At 36.8% G+C, this 13,278-nt stretch overlaps 1 protein-coding gene across 9 annotated transcripts in view; it reads right to left on the reverse strand.

The window, feature by feature from the left end:
• COG6 (component of oligomeric golgi complex 6) overlaps window positions 1-13,278 on the reverse strand; it is a 61,627-nt gene that overhangs the window by 36,361 nt on the left and 11,988 nt on the right. For all 9 annotated transcript variants that reach the window (XM_052786226.1, XM_052786220.1, XM_052786222.1 and 6 more), the window contains 5 exons: window positions 7,479-7,590; window positions 5,480-5,562; window positions 5,173-5,243; window positions 3,911-4,004; window positions 55-183 (listed from right to left, as the gene is read on the reverse strand). In XM_052786226.1, coding sequence (XP_052642186.1) covers window positions 55-183; window positions 3,911-4,004; window positions 5,173-5,243; window positions 5,480-5,562; window positions 7,479-7,577 — 476 coding nt within the window. In that variant the 5' untranslated portion in view covers window positions 7,578-7,590. The remainder of the gene's footprint in view (window positions 1-54; window positions 184-3,910; window positions 4,005-5,172; window positions 5,244-5,479; window positions 5,563-7,478; window positions 7,591-13,278) is intronic.

Genomic DNA, 13,278 nt, shown 5'->3' on the forward strand with positions numbered 1-13,278 from the left:
GTGCCAACAGGCAAAGGAAGGATTACTTCATATACGTTCTTGCTAGTACTGTACCTCAGAGGATCGTGGGAGTGCATTTCAATAGGGCGGGGAGTACCTCCCAGACCTCCTCTAGTAAGAGCATCTATAAAGCCACGGACTACAGCACTCCTCCTAGCTGTTCCAAACTCGTCCAATGTGTACCTGTTATTGAAACATGAAAATAGGTAAAACAAAACAGTTCACCTCATCACAGTTCATGAGCTCAGCTATACAGTTAATATGAGTAACCATTTTTATAGTTCTAGAAATCTTGCATCAATGCTTCTACTATGAAGCATTCAAAACTATCTTATTTTCTTGACGACTCTAAACAGATACTAAAGATATACCTTTTCCTTGCCCCTCCCATTCCCTTGCCCCACACAAATAAATAAATAAATGAAAAATCAGCTTTTCCATTTTTGTACATATAAGCATGTATTGACAGGTCTAGGACTCCTGTCCACACGTGGTCCTGCTGACTGACAGAAGCAGCAACTTACTACACTGCCACACAAGGCTTTCTCCTTCTTCTAGGCTACCACATGATTAGTAGCAAAAAAGTTATTTTCATTTGATAGTTGTTCACTGGTTTTAATCAAATGAGTCTTAGTTAGATATTTCATGGCTGGACAATTACAGCCCATAGTGCATAACCTCAAATGGCTTGCTGGCAGTAGAGGAGGTAGCAAGAACATACACACAGTTCATTTTTGGAGCAGGCTACCTTCCTGTTGGGGCTAAAGCACGACAGCAAGTGAAGGATGGGAAATGAACACTGCTAGGATGCCTGTTACATCTGCTTCGAAACAGCATTTTTGCAAGCTATGGAACACTTTTTTTTTTTTTTTTGAAAAAACAAATTTAAGCATTTTGCACAAAACACATAAATTACAAAGGAGAGAAAGAAAATACACATGACAGTTTATTTTTCCAATATAACTGAAGAAATGCCAAAGAGTAAGCATGGTGTCACTTACCAATGACACCCAGCAGCTGAACAGATATAAAAATAATAATAATAAAAAGCATGTTACTCACTGACTGAAGTTAAATGACTACTGCATTCAGAATTAGCAGATGGGGAGAACAAAATACAAAAGAAAATAATATACTGTTTCAAATATGTTCCAAGTTCAATTAGATTTCTATTATGCTATAAAAAGTCTACGGGAACCTTCAGTTTTGCTCTTTTCAATCTACATGACTATTTGAGAGAGGGGGGAAAAAAGCACACTAAAGAATCCAGAAATTTCTGTTTAAATCTTTTTCTTCATACACTGTACTTGTTAACTCAGAGAGTAAATATCTGCAATTAAAAAAAAAAAAAGTCTAATGAAAAAAGTCTTTAATAAATTACAATTTACAAAAATTATGCAATTAAAAGTGGGAGAGATCCAGGATCTGCCGACTACCCACAGTCCAGGAGTAGCAGCATTGCAGTGAAAAATCTCAAGTGTTTGCAGAAACTACCTAAGCTTTATTTTTTCTCCCCTCCAATAAACAGCTATATAATAGATCATTAAAAATACAGCAGCGAAACAGATCTTGTAATCTTGTTATTAGTTTTGAAAACAGCATTTAATAATGATAATTCTGTTTTAAAAAGAAAAAGAAAACTACTAATTTTTCTTTTGCTCTCAGTAGAACCGGGTATAACTATTACAAAATCGTGCATCTTAAAAAATTCAGTAATAACTATTATTTACACTAGAAACACAGTATTCACTACTATGTTATTACATGTACTCATGGTAGGGGAAGAAAACAACATTTGGATTCTTTTCAACCCAGCTCCAATTTTTTAAAAACCCAGTAATGATCACTGCAGGGAGAGCAAGGAGGTGGAGAAAAGGCTTTCAAAACCAGAGAGGATGATGGAAGAGGAACACTGCTTTGCGCTATGACTCCACGTATTTTCTACGAAACAGTTTTCAATTTTTCTGTTAGAACCGGGAAATGAAAACCAAACTGCAATGTTTATTTCAGAACCCTACTGACTGCAGTTCCCAAAATCCATCCATGGTGCAATCTTTCTGCCACCTTAAGTTAACAAGACGTAAGTCAATATAAGAAAACAAGAATTTGTAGTTTTGTTTCTAAACTCCTGCCCTTCTCCATCTTACTCACTCTCCCCCAATCAAATCACAGTCTTTATCAGATGCAAGGACAGTGATTTGGAGGAAAAGTGTTTAGTCCACACAACAGTGCTTATATGTATAAAACCAACAACGATTTAAAATTACTTTCTTCTGTGATGTAATTTTTACATTTTAAACTCAGCAGTTTCTGTCCTAAAGGTATGAAGAAATTTTTGAAGGGAATAAACTAAATCTTGAGATTTAAAACGCAAAGCATCAGTAGTGCAACTTTGACAATGCTGCTGTAGCAAGTAGTTAAGCATGATAATCTATGATGAGAGACATATGACTGCATCTTCTACAGTAATGTTTATTTTTGCCTTTTTGGCAGAAGAAAAGTCCTATCTATGAAGTTCTGCCTTTGGTAATACCAGTAATGCTGTTTGTGAGAGAGGTGTCAGAAGAAAAATATAGTCTTTTTTGCAGATTCATTATAAAGTGGCCAGCTGTGGATTTATACAGAAGGAGCGCGGGGGGGGGGGGGGGGGGCGGTGTCATAAATGTTAAAAAAGCAAAACAATAGTTTTATGAATTTTGAAAGTAACATAATTTAACAAAATATTTATTACAGAAAATATAAACTATATTTATAAAGAATCCTATAAAATGTTGTGAACACCGTTGTGACTGATCCTTTGCAGCTGTGAAAGAGGGCCTGGAGGACAGAATGCAAGAAAACACTCTGCAATGCCCAGCTATGGCCCAGTGCACTACAACGCACCACATGCAAAAGCTGGGGGGCCGAGGGACACCACCTCTCCCTCACATTAACTCGCAGAACTGACTGAGCATGTCAAGATGTGCACTCTCCCTCATACTGACAGAACTTTTAAGGTCCGCTTGCACTGTGCATTTTCCCTGTTAAGAGCTCAGTGGAGATTGACAGTGTCACACACCTACACCATTGGGGTGTGTGTACACCTACACATTTGACACTCTTAAAGACAACGCTAGCCTTTGAAAGACTGCTTAGTACTCTGCTGTCCTGGATGCCTGTGGCTGAAAGTAATTTGCAGTAGTTGCAAAATGTGACGAATGCATTTTTCAAAAAAACCCCTAAAAAGCAAAGAAGCGTGAAGTACCACCTCTTCAGGTAGGGTCACCCCAATAAAAACAGTTCTTACAGTGCCACCTCGTGGTTAAGTTGTCTCTACTAACTACCATTTCATTTACATTAAGTCCCTTCAGCAAATTCTGAACAAGAACTAAACAGTAGTATATGTTATATATATGTAAATATATATATATAAAAAAGTACCCCTACGCTTTAGAGGCCCATATGTAGTAGACTGTTTTTAATAGATTACTGTACAACTCATAACGCAAGACATTCTTACTACCAGAAGCCCTTCAATAAAAGCTAATTAGCCTTCATCAATTTTTTACTTTGGGAATTTAAATGAGACAATCACATGCTTTGGACAGCATTTTTTTCTTCAGAAGAACTCTACAATGAGAGCAGAAGAAATTCACAATTCATTTAGATTAAAATAAATACAGTCTGACATTTTACTTTAATTAGAGACCAGTAAGTTGGAAAAAGTCCAATGACATTTACTGTACCATAATTATGTCAAAAAGACTTCTGAAATTTAAAGAAGTTGAAATATGATTTTTTTATATTTTTATTTTTATAAAATCTGACACAGGACTAAATTGCCACCATCTTTGGCACTGTAATTCATGCCCATCTTTAAATTGCCTAGCCTGGAAATACTCATTTCTGTTAATCACGAACATTTACTTACTTATACAGGACAGGTCTATCTTGTAAGGCTTCCATAGCTTGAGCGAGAACTGGAGAAATGTCACATGATTCTTGTGTCAAAGTCCTGCATTCATCTATAAAATATCAACACAGAAAAAAGCCCATTCTTTACACTGTAATAGCTTTTATAACAAGCTGTCAAAACAGAAAATGAGTTGAAAACTCAGAGTTTTTGATTTTGAATTGAAGCCTTCAGAATATGCTACCTGGCCTAGTTTGTGTTAATGTAATTAAATTCCCCCATAAGCAGTACTTCACTGTAAAATGGATGTCCATCACAAATGTCAACAATAATAAAAATTAAAGGAAGCTTAGTATCTGTTTGAGCCCACATACAAATGTCAAGTCATTCAACCATCAGAATTCTGTCAGGCTCCTTTGCAACAGTTTATCACATTCCAGGTAAACTATTAAGAAAAAAGGGAGCAAGTATTTAAGCAAGCTGTGGGTGTGTTTTGTTGTTTGTTTTCAGGTTTTTTTACTGTAATCACATTAACTATATAATCTTGTATATTCCATGCAAGAATGTGGAAATCATATAAACTAATCAAACATCGGCATAAAAATCATGAATTTTCATTAGGGTGAAACCACAACCATTATCTGAGGTTTCAGCATCCGCTGAAGAACAGCTAACAAGTATAATATTGCATTGCACCAGCTTTTTTTCACAAATCTTCCTCTCAGTGTCTTAGGAGAAGAGAGAAGTAATAAAAAAAATCTACATTTTACACTACCAAGGTGTTACATTGAAAACTGACACTTGGGTCCAGAGTACATATCCAAAAAAATAATCGCCTACTATCATTCAAAAGAGCATCCTGATGAAATAAGGTTGTGGGTTTTTTTCTTTTTTAAAGGCAATAAGCCACTCCTCCCACTAAACTACATCTTACTACCAAATGGTCAAAACCAACAACTTCCCTGTAACCTGCAAGAAAATGAAATGCAATACATTTAACAATTTGCTTAGACTACCAAACTGTAGTTGTTGTTCTCTGTGGAAAACCATCTAAAAATATAAATAAATAATACACTTTTACAAACAGAGATGAGATTGGTCAAAAAAGGAGAGAATCACCAATTAACTATTTGGTTCACAACAAATCTTTCAGCAAGAAGGAAAGCCAAAGCCTTGTTAATGAACCTTGGAAAGGGTTTTTGCCGAGTTCAATCCACATCAAGGAATTAAAGGAATCATCATAATAATATTCATAAACATAAAAACATTCTTAGTCCTACTTTGAGTCCATCTGTAAAGTCGCTCATAAGATGTCTCTTGCAGTAAAGCCATCTGTTCCATAATTTCCAAGCTACAAGACAAAAAGATTTTATTTGCAAATACTATTTTAGATAGTACTAGCAAAGGCATGTACAAATCAAACACACCATTATTAAAATTATGAAAATTTAAAAATGTTACTATTCTTCCTTTTTTTGTGAAATACTCTCTCCTGTATAGTCATATGAAGTAAAGAATGAGACCTTGCTGTAACTTCTGCTTTTAACTAGTAAATGGTTATCTCACACTCATTTAAGTAGCACTCACCCTGCCCTTTGCTGATTTGTCCGGAGGAGAATCTTGACATCATTGTGAATTTGCTTTACTCTTCCCAAAGCCTTGAAAAAATCCTAAATCAATTAAAAAAAGAAAAAAGAAAAAAAAAAAAAAAGCACGGTTTGAAAGCAGTAACTTCTCATTCAAATCTCTAGCACTCTATACTCCCCATATCAATTCCATATTCTTATTCCTTGCAGGTGTGTGTTGCAAGTGCTGCTTTTAAAATACAAGCCCCCTTCCACCACCTTTCATTCCACGTTAAGAGCCTTAGGAGTTTCTTCTCTCCCATTGCATCACACCTTTCTTCCACACAAATTAAAAAAAAATTAATAGCAGCAAAGATGTGTTGTTAACCTGTCTTTTATGCAGCATGTGTGTATTTTACATTTATTAGTTGACACTTTGGGGAGATGTTGAGGACATTACTATGTATGGTAATGATTTCTAAGACAAATCAAACATTTGCAGTAGATTAGACCAAGGTTTTCCAGGACAATCTTTCCTCCCTGTATAACTCAGCAGCAGCAGGAACAAAGAAAAAAAACCCTCAAGACATGGACATATGGCCAAAAAGGTTATTTTGTTACTGTTCCAGAGAGCAAGTGGAAATCCACTAACATTTTCAAACACCTCTTACTATGAAGTCATCTTTCAAACAACATGGAAGAGACTAGCTGATTCAGATGTAACTGTTACATCTTTTGTGACTTGAACACAGTTTGTCTCCGGAAAGTAGAGTTTCATTCTGGCTCAAGTCACATAAAAATATACATACTCTAAGTGAAGTAGGACACTGATTTAACCTACTGCCTTGCATCAACTGTGTTGAAGATCATGTTTATAAAAACCCAAATCGCTCTTCCTTCAGGAAAAAAAAAAAACATTAAAAAATTGCCAAAACAGAAGCCTGCCTAAAAATGCTTTAAACATACTGGTTGATTCCATCATAGGAGAAAAGCACACACATGATTTTACTCAAGTCTGCCATTTCATTAGCACAACTATGATTATGTATCAGTTACTTCTGCACATTTTTTATACAGATCAAAGTATCAAAAGGACTAATCCTCATTCTGCTGCAAACCAAGCACTGAATAAACAGCACAGCGCTGCTGTCATTGTTCCCTGCAACATGTGCTTTTTAGAAACCTGAATGTTCTTTCATGGTAATAGTTGGTACAAAAGCATACAGCAATTACTCAAGTGCACAATCATTTAACACATTCCATTTATGCTTTCATTAGCAGTGTTTATGGTTATCTGCTCCATGTCTTTAATAACGCTTTAACTGCAAACAGGATGCCTGTGGAAATGAGATAGTACATCTCAGCAGGTAGTCTACATTTAAAGTGAAGGTTTCTATGCAACTACAATAATAAAAATCTATTAAGTGTACTCAATTCTCTCATTATTCAGTTTGCTTTTACTGCAGAACAATGTGCCTTCTTACTCAAACCACAAACATATTCAAAAACTTGTTTTGAAAGGTGCCTAAAAGTGAATCAGCACCTAATATCTTCATCAACCAAATGATAATGAAGGAAAGTCTCAGCTTATATTGTTTCAAATCACTGAATATCTATATACATGCATATGCAAAATGCACACACACATGCAAAGGTAGTATTACTTATTACTGAAGTGCTCCAAATTTCTCATTTGCTTTATTTGAGTGTGATGAAGTTTTAAAATACCTTCACTGAAAGTTCAGACTTCATAAAGGTCTTTTTGAAGCGTAGAACCACATGATAGCTCATTTGCCCCTTAAACTCATTACACAAACTAGAATTTAATGTTGATTTTCTTTCTGTTACTTGAATCTTTCATCACACATTTCAAACTCCTCAGAAATTCACCATTCTGTTAAAACGTACATTCCTCCATAAAAAATTAAATTACAAACGGGTAATAAGATCTCATGTACAGTTCAGCTAGGACGCTTCTACATTTTAGTTCAGGGCAAAGCTTTTAATGTTCATTGAGCTACCTCAGTAATTGGCTCATCTTTTGTGCCTCGAAGGAGGTTCATTTCATCCGGCGTCAGTTGGAATTTTGCTATGAACGCGTCTGCAACTTGTGCTTTCATTTCTAGTCTCTGACTGTAATAAAACATGAAGAGGACATTACCTTTTTATGTTTATCTCAGATTTATTTTGCATATTCATACTTTTGGAAATATAATTAGCATTAGAAATCGGTGTTATTAAATTCTAATAGCACATTCTTGTCATCAAACACTTGAGTTGCACCTCCACATAGAATTTTCTGTTAAGCTTACATAGATTACTGAGTAAAGACAATATAAAGGTAAGTTAGCACATTTGAAAACTATTAAGTTCTTTAAAAAATATTCCTTTAGCATTTGTATCACAAGTTATCTAATCCAGATACTTTGTGCTTGTACAGTTGTAATGCTTGCAGTTATTTCCTTTCAAATTCATCAGGGAAAGAATGGGCTTTCATCTCATGTTCTCAGAGAGACACAAAAAGCTGTAGCACCCAAAATTAGAAAATTATCATTAGATAATCTACTTTTCTGTAGAACAGATCCATTTCTTCTTAAGCAACATACAGTTGGGATACAAATTTACTAATCTCACAAGCAATCAAAATGTAATGGTTAATTCTCTTGATTACCCTCCCTGAAATAAACACAGCAGGGATGTTATATGCAAACGCCATCTCGTGGGCAGCATCTTTTTGCACATGTTTTGTCACACACCTTACAATCACAGAAGGGCCCAAACAAATATAGTTCTCTTCCACAGAAGGGACTGGAATTCCTGTAGCAACAGAAAATTTGCTCAAACAGTGGTTTGAGCAGGCAGCATTCCAAGAAATAAAGACTATTTTTCAGAACATTGAGAAGACACTAATTAGTTATTTGTAGAAGAATAAGGCTCAGTTACTTTAAGACCATTTCAGCTTCCAATGTAATTATTGCAAGATAAACACACTGTTGTTATAGGGTGGTAAGACAGGCAAGTACACTTCTAATACTGACTGCGATAATCAAATTTCCTTGCAAGATCAAAGCTTGAAAAATAGGCTTTTACTTATTTACCCCTTCTCTACTATCCAGCTAGTGTCTCGACTTCATTCAGCTGAAGAAGCACAGAAAACTGGTTTCCCTTCTGTAGACATGGATGACCTTCCCATCCTGCAGTTCCGCAAACTCTATTTTAGAGATCAGATTAAATGTTTTTGCAATTGTCAGTGCTCTAGCATACTGAACAGTGAGAAGGAGGGGAATATAAAATCCAGCCGTGTTTTAACAGTAAAATTTATGAAAATCAAAGGGGAAAGCAACCCAGTACTTGTAAGTTACACAGAAGACACCTAACCAAAAAGAAAAACCAAAAATTCACATGCTTTAATACCACATCTTTAACTGGTAAGTCAGGTTTCACCAGAGTCCTACGCAGATGTGGCTATTTTGCCTTTACATTGACAGTTTTGCAATGGTTACAATCAATCTGTCTATTTAATTTTCTCTAAGCAAACTCTACAATTGCAAATTCAGGGTCTTCATGAAGCTGAATGTTTCTCAGAGACGGAACAAGAGTGATGGAGGATGATTTTGGCCAACTAAACAGGCAATGACAGCAGATGCATGCACAAAAAATTGTAGCACTTTCCAAGCAATCCGATGGTACCTCACTGCAAGTGAGGAAGAACAGGGAAGAAGTCTAAAAAGGGAGGGCTCAAGAGTGCATACACAGTTTGGAAACAAGAAAATGCAGGTACAGGAAAAAAGGAAAGGTATTTGGAAGAGAGGAAAGAGATTGAGAAGCATCGTGATGGTTTGGCAAGGAGGTGGAGTCAGTTTTCTAGCACAAGGAATGGGGCATGGGGAGAGAGAGATTTAGGAGAGAACGGAAAGTACCAAAAGACTCTGGGGGCAGAGAGGGGAGACGTGTGAGGTAATGGGTCTGAAGGGATCGAAGTTGCCCCATCTTCTCTCTTTAAATAACTTTGTCTAAATCTCTTATACGGGGGTGAAGACATGCAAGACCATCTTCAAACGTAAACAGACGTGGCACTGTTTCCAGCCCCCCGATACGCTTTTCTGACACAGAAAGTGTGGTAGACCTCAATACAGTGGAAGGAGAATGGAAGAATATCATTTTGAACACATTCAGTACATTTTCAGCAGGAAGATTAGGCAATAAAATCTGAAGAGAGGAAGTCATGATGTAACCAGCTAGAGACAGAGGAAAAAATACCAAGAGAAGCTGTCTACAAAACACACAAGAATTAACAAACAGGAGGATACTAACAAAAGAGTATTTTTAAGTAAATAGTAGGCTTGTGAGAGATCTTCTGATGACAGCTACATCATTCTCACAGCATAGATGAAAGATGAATCAGGTCTGCTCTGTAGTAATGTATTCCACCATTGCAACAATGCCCAAGACATGTTGCTTAGGCTGCCTCAGCCATCCCTGCTTGTCCCTGCCCTGCGCTGCCCTTCCCACTGTGCCAGAACTGTTGTTTATACTATCATGTAGTGAATCAGACAGGAACAAATCTGTCAGGAAAAAAAGAGAAGTTTTGGGGTTGGGGTTTTTTGGGGGTGGAGGTTATATGTATTTTCTAATTCAGTTTACCACAGTCCTGTACTAGGGGACTGTGGGGCACACTGAGCTGCCAGAGGCAAGGGGGCAATAACTACTTAGTTCATTGCTGCTATGAAACTGCTCATGAAAACTACACTTCAGAACTCTTCTGGGGTATAAAAAGAGGTCATTTCAATACTCAGTTACAACAAATAACAATAATATTTTTTATTAGGACCCTCCCCTCTCAACCCCCCCAAAAAACCTAGAGGCATATGACATAGCTACTCAAATTGAGTACCAGGCAAGAACACTTAAAAATTTCACCCAATCATGGCGCTTTCAACAGCACATTCCTGTTTCATGCCATTGTGCTGAGGAAGTCTAATCCATCAACATCATCATCGGATTTGGTTGAAACAACAGACAATGTAATTTAGTGAATTAACTTTATTTAATAGTTGCTCCGAGTCTCTCCTCTTGTGATGGAAATCTCTTTTTAATATAAAACCACAAAGCTGAAAATATTTACACTGGATTATCCCTCCCTTTAGGGAAAAGAAGGAAGGTAGGAAGGAGACTAGAGAAAGTAAACGCAAGACCTTCTTTGGTTTCAACTGAAACAAGATCTCCCATAAAAACAGGAGCAGATGAGATGTTGAGAAACTTTTCTGTTCTTTGAACCTGTGTATCTCCTGAGTGCATAAACTTTTAAGTGCTCTTACATAAGATCTCCATTTACTATTATCTCCTGTTCCTCACATTTCTTTAATATATCCTTTCACCAAACTGGGGGCATGGGGAAGTCTGATTTTAAGAAGTGCAATATACCAGGCATAGCAGTTTTTTCAGTTTGCTTTGCAGATTTGTTAGAATTAGGGTTGCAGACTTTCAAAGAACAAGGACCAGAGTCAGGAACTGTACAAACAGCATACTTGTTGGTCCGCAATGGAATTCTGTGCCCCTTCACTCCTGGGGTTACAAAAACTAAGCATGGCAGAAGATCAATCTCTCTCCGCCTGCAAGTCCTCACTCTGCACAGTCCTCCCTCCGTTGCTTTTTTGCTGCTACAGAGAACAAAGTTCAATCAAACAACATGCTTTAAAGCCATTCCCATCCCTGGCTGCATCTTTGGCTAACACCTGCCATAACTGCTGAGCCAGTCTGCACCCCCCCAATAATTAACTTATATAAAACAGAGTCAATATATTAAACTCTAGCATACTGGCAAGTCAAAAGTTTCACGATGTAAACACAAGATAACAACCTCAAGGTGGCAGCAATGTTTCATCTATCTCTCTTAAGACAGTGATTCAGAAGTGGTGAGAAACATCTATCCTAAACCTAAAAGCATGTGTCTGAATTTTGATACGCTATTCTTTTGGGCTCTTTACAGAGGACATGGGATTTCAACAAGCTACTCATTTTCAGAACCCAGGTTAGCCACCTCTGCTTACGCAGGCTATGAAAGTTGCCTTGGTTACCAATCTGCATGAGAAAGAGATCCTACGTCCTAGATGATGGATCAGGAACAAAACATTTAAGTGCTATGTACCCTTGACTTCTACCTGGCAGTATACAGTATTAATGAGACCAGTACATTCGCATAAGTATTTAATTTTTTATACATATATATACACATATTTCCTCAGACATAACCTAATAGATATTTAACTAGAATTTAATTGATCTAATTAAAGCAGAGAAATGGATTAAAATATCACTCAAGTTTGCTATAGTTATTTCACTGTGATGAGTGCTATGCAAAACACAATGCAGGTAACAACAAAAGCTAGAGTAAGGCCATCCTACATATAACCCACAGCAGTCGGTACCTGTGCAGACTTTTGGACATTTTAAGACCCATTGGCCCTCCTGTAAACATAATAATTTCTAAATTGTGTTCTAAGCAAGTGCAGTACAGCAGAGGAAAGGCCACACTGTGCTGTTATACCAAAGTTGGGTTTTTCTTTTACTAAAGTTATCCCTGCATAAAAGAACAAAACTAACAGATCATGGGAACACTGCACAGATGCAAAGGGGGAAGTGCCAAGCACTGGTAGACTTTGGAGCTTGGGTGGGGAATGGGACTCCAACAAAGAGCAATTTCCCCAGTTTTAATCGTTACCAGGGAGACAGAATTCTTTTGCAAGAGAACTCAAAAGGCTGGGAAAACTATGCACTTCATGCACTCCTCCCTTGAGCCAAATACAAATGCACGCTGTTTGTTAGGATTATCACCTAGACAGCTCAAAAAATGAGGTGGAGGAGAAACAGGCTTTTCCAAAGTTTAATTTTATCTTGCCACCAAATAGAGCATAAAAATCTGCTAGCTTCCTTTACCTAGGACGAGTCATAGCAGCACATTCTGAAATTACTTTCAGTTTGTGGTACAAGGATTCAACACATTTTTAAAGCCTCAGAAAGATAGAGTATTTCTAACTTATAAAGAAATAACAACCATCTTTAACAGACATGTATAAATGCTTTTCAGCAGCAGCTGGAAAAATTATTTTTCTGTGATGGTTTTTGTGGAAGGCAAATATACAAGACTACATAACAAAACATCTACACATAAATAAGTGTTAGAAAACCATTCTTAAGAATAAGTACCAGGTGCAAAAACGCAGTTGTAAATGCTGAAAACAAATGGTTTTATTCTACATTTTGTCTGTCAAACACATCCTTTATTAAAGGAGAATTGAAATACTGTGAGAAGGTATTCAGTGACCAATTCCATCACAGAGTAAAATTATGAAATTTTCTCCTTAATTAAAAATAGGAAGGCACAGAGAATCATAGCAAATTGTCTAACGTTCCCACGGTACAGGAAAAGAGCAGTAATATTACAGAAGGTTTTACTGAGACATCATCTGGAGAACAGATCACAATCCTGATCATCTGTGTTCAAGAACAACAGCCTCCCATCAGACCAGAGCTAGCAGGATGACCATGGGAATGGAGAACCTAATTTATGAGAGGAGATGAAGGAAGCTCTTAAGATAAAGGACAAGATGAAAAAACAGGCAATTTATATCCAAGAATTAGATTGGAAATTAGGGAAAGGCTATTACTGGGAAGAACAAGCTTTTGAGGTAAGTGTTCCAAGAACAGCAACGCGTACAAAATGCAAAAATAATTCACTAGTTATATGCTGAACAGTTGACGAGTTTATGAAAGTCATCATGCAAATGATAGCTGGCAGGAGGAGAGCAGATTTGAACTCAG

The sequence above is a fragment of the Harpia harpyja genome, chromosome 4, assembly GCF_026419915.1.
Source record: "Harpia harpyja isolate bHarHar1 chromosome 4, bHarHar1 primary haplotype, whole genome shotgun sequence".
Lineage (NCBI taxonomy): Eukaryota > Metazoa > Chordata > Aves > Accipitriformes > Accipitridae > Harpia > Harpia harpyja.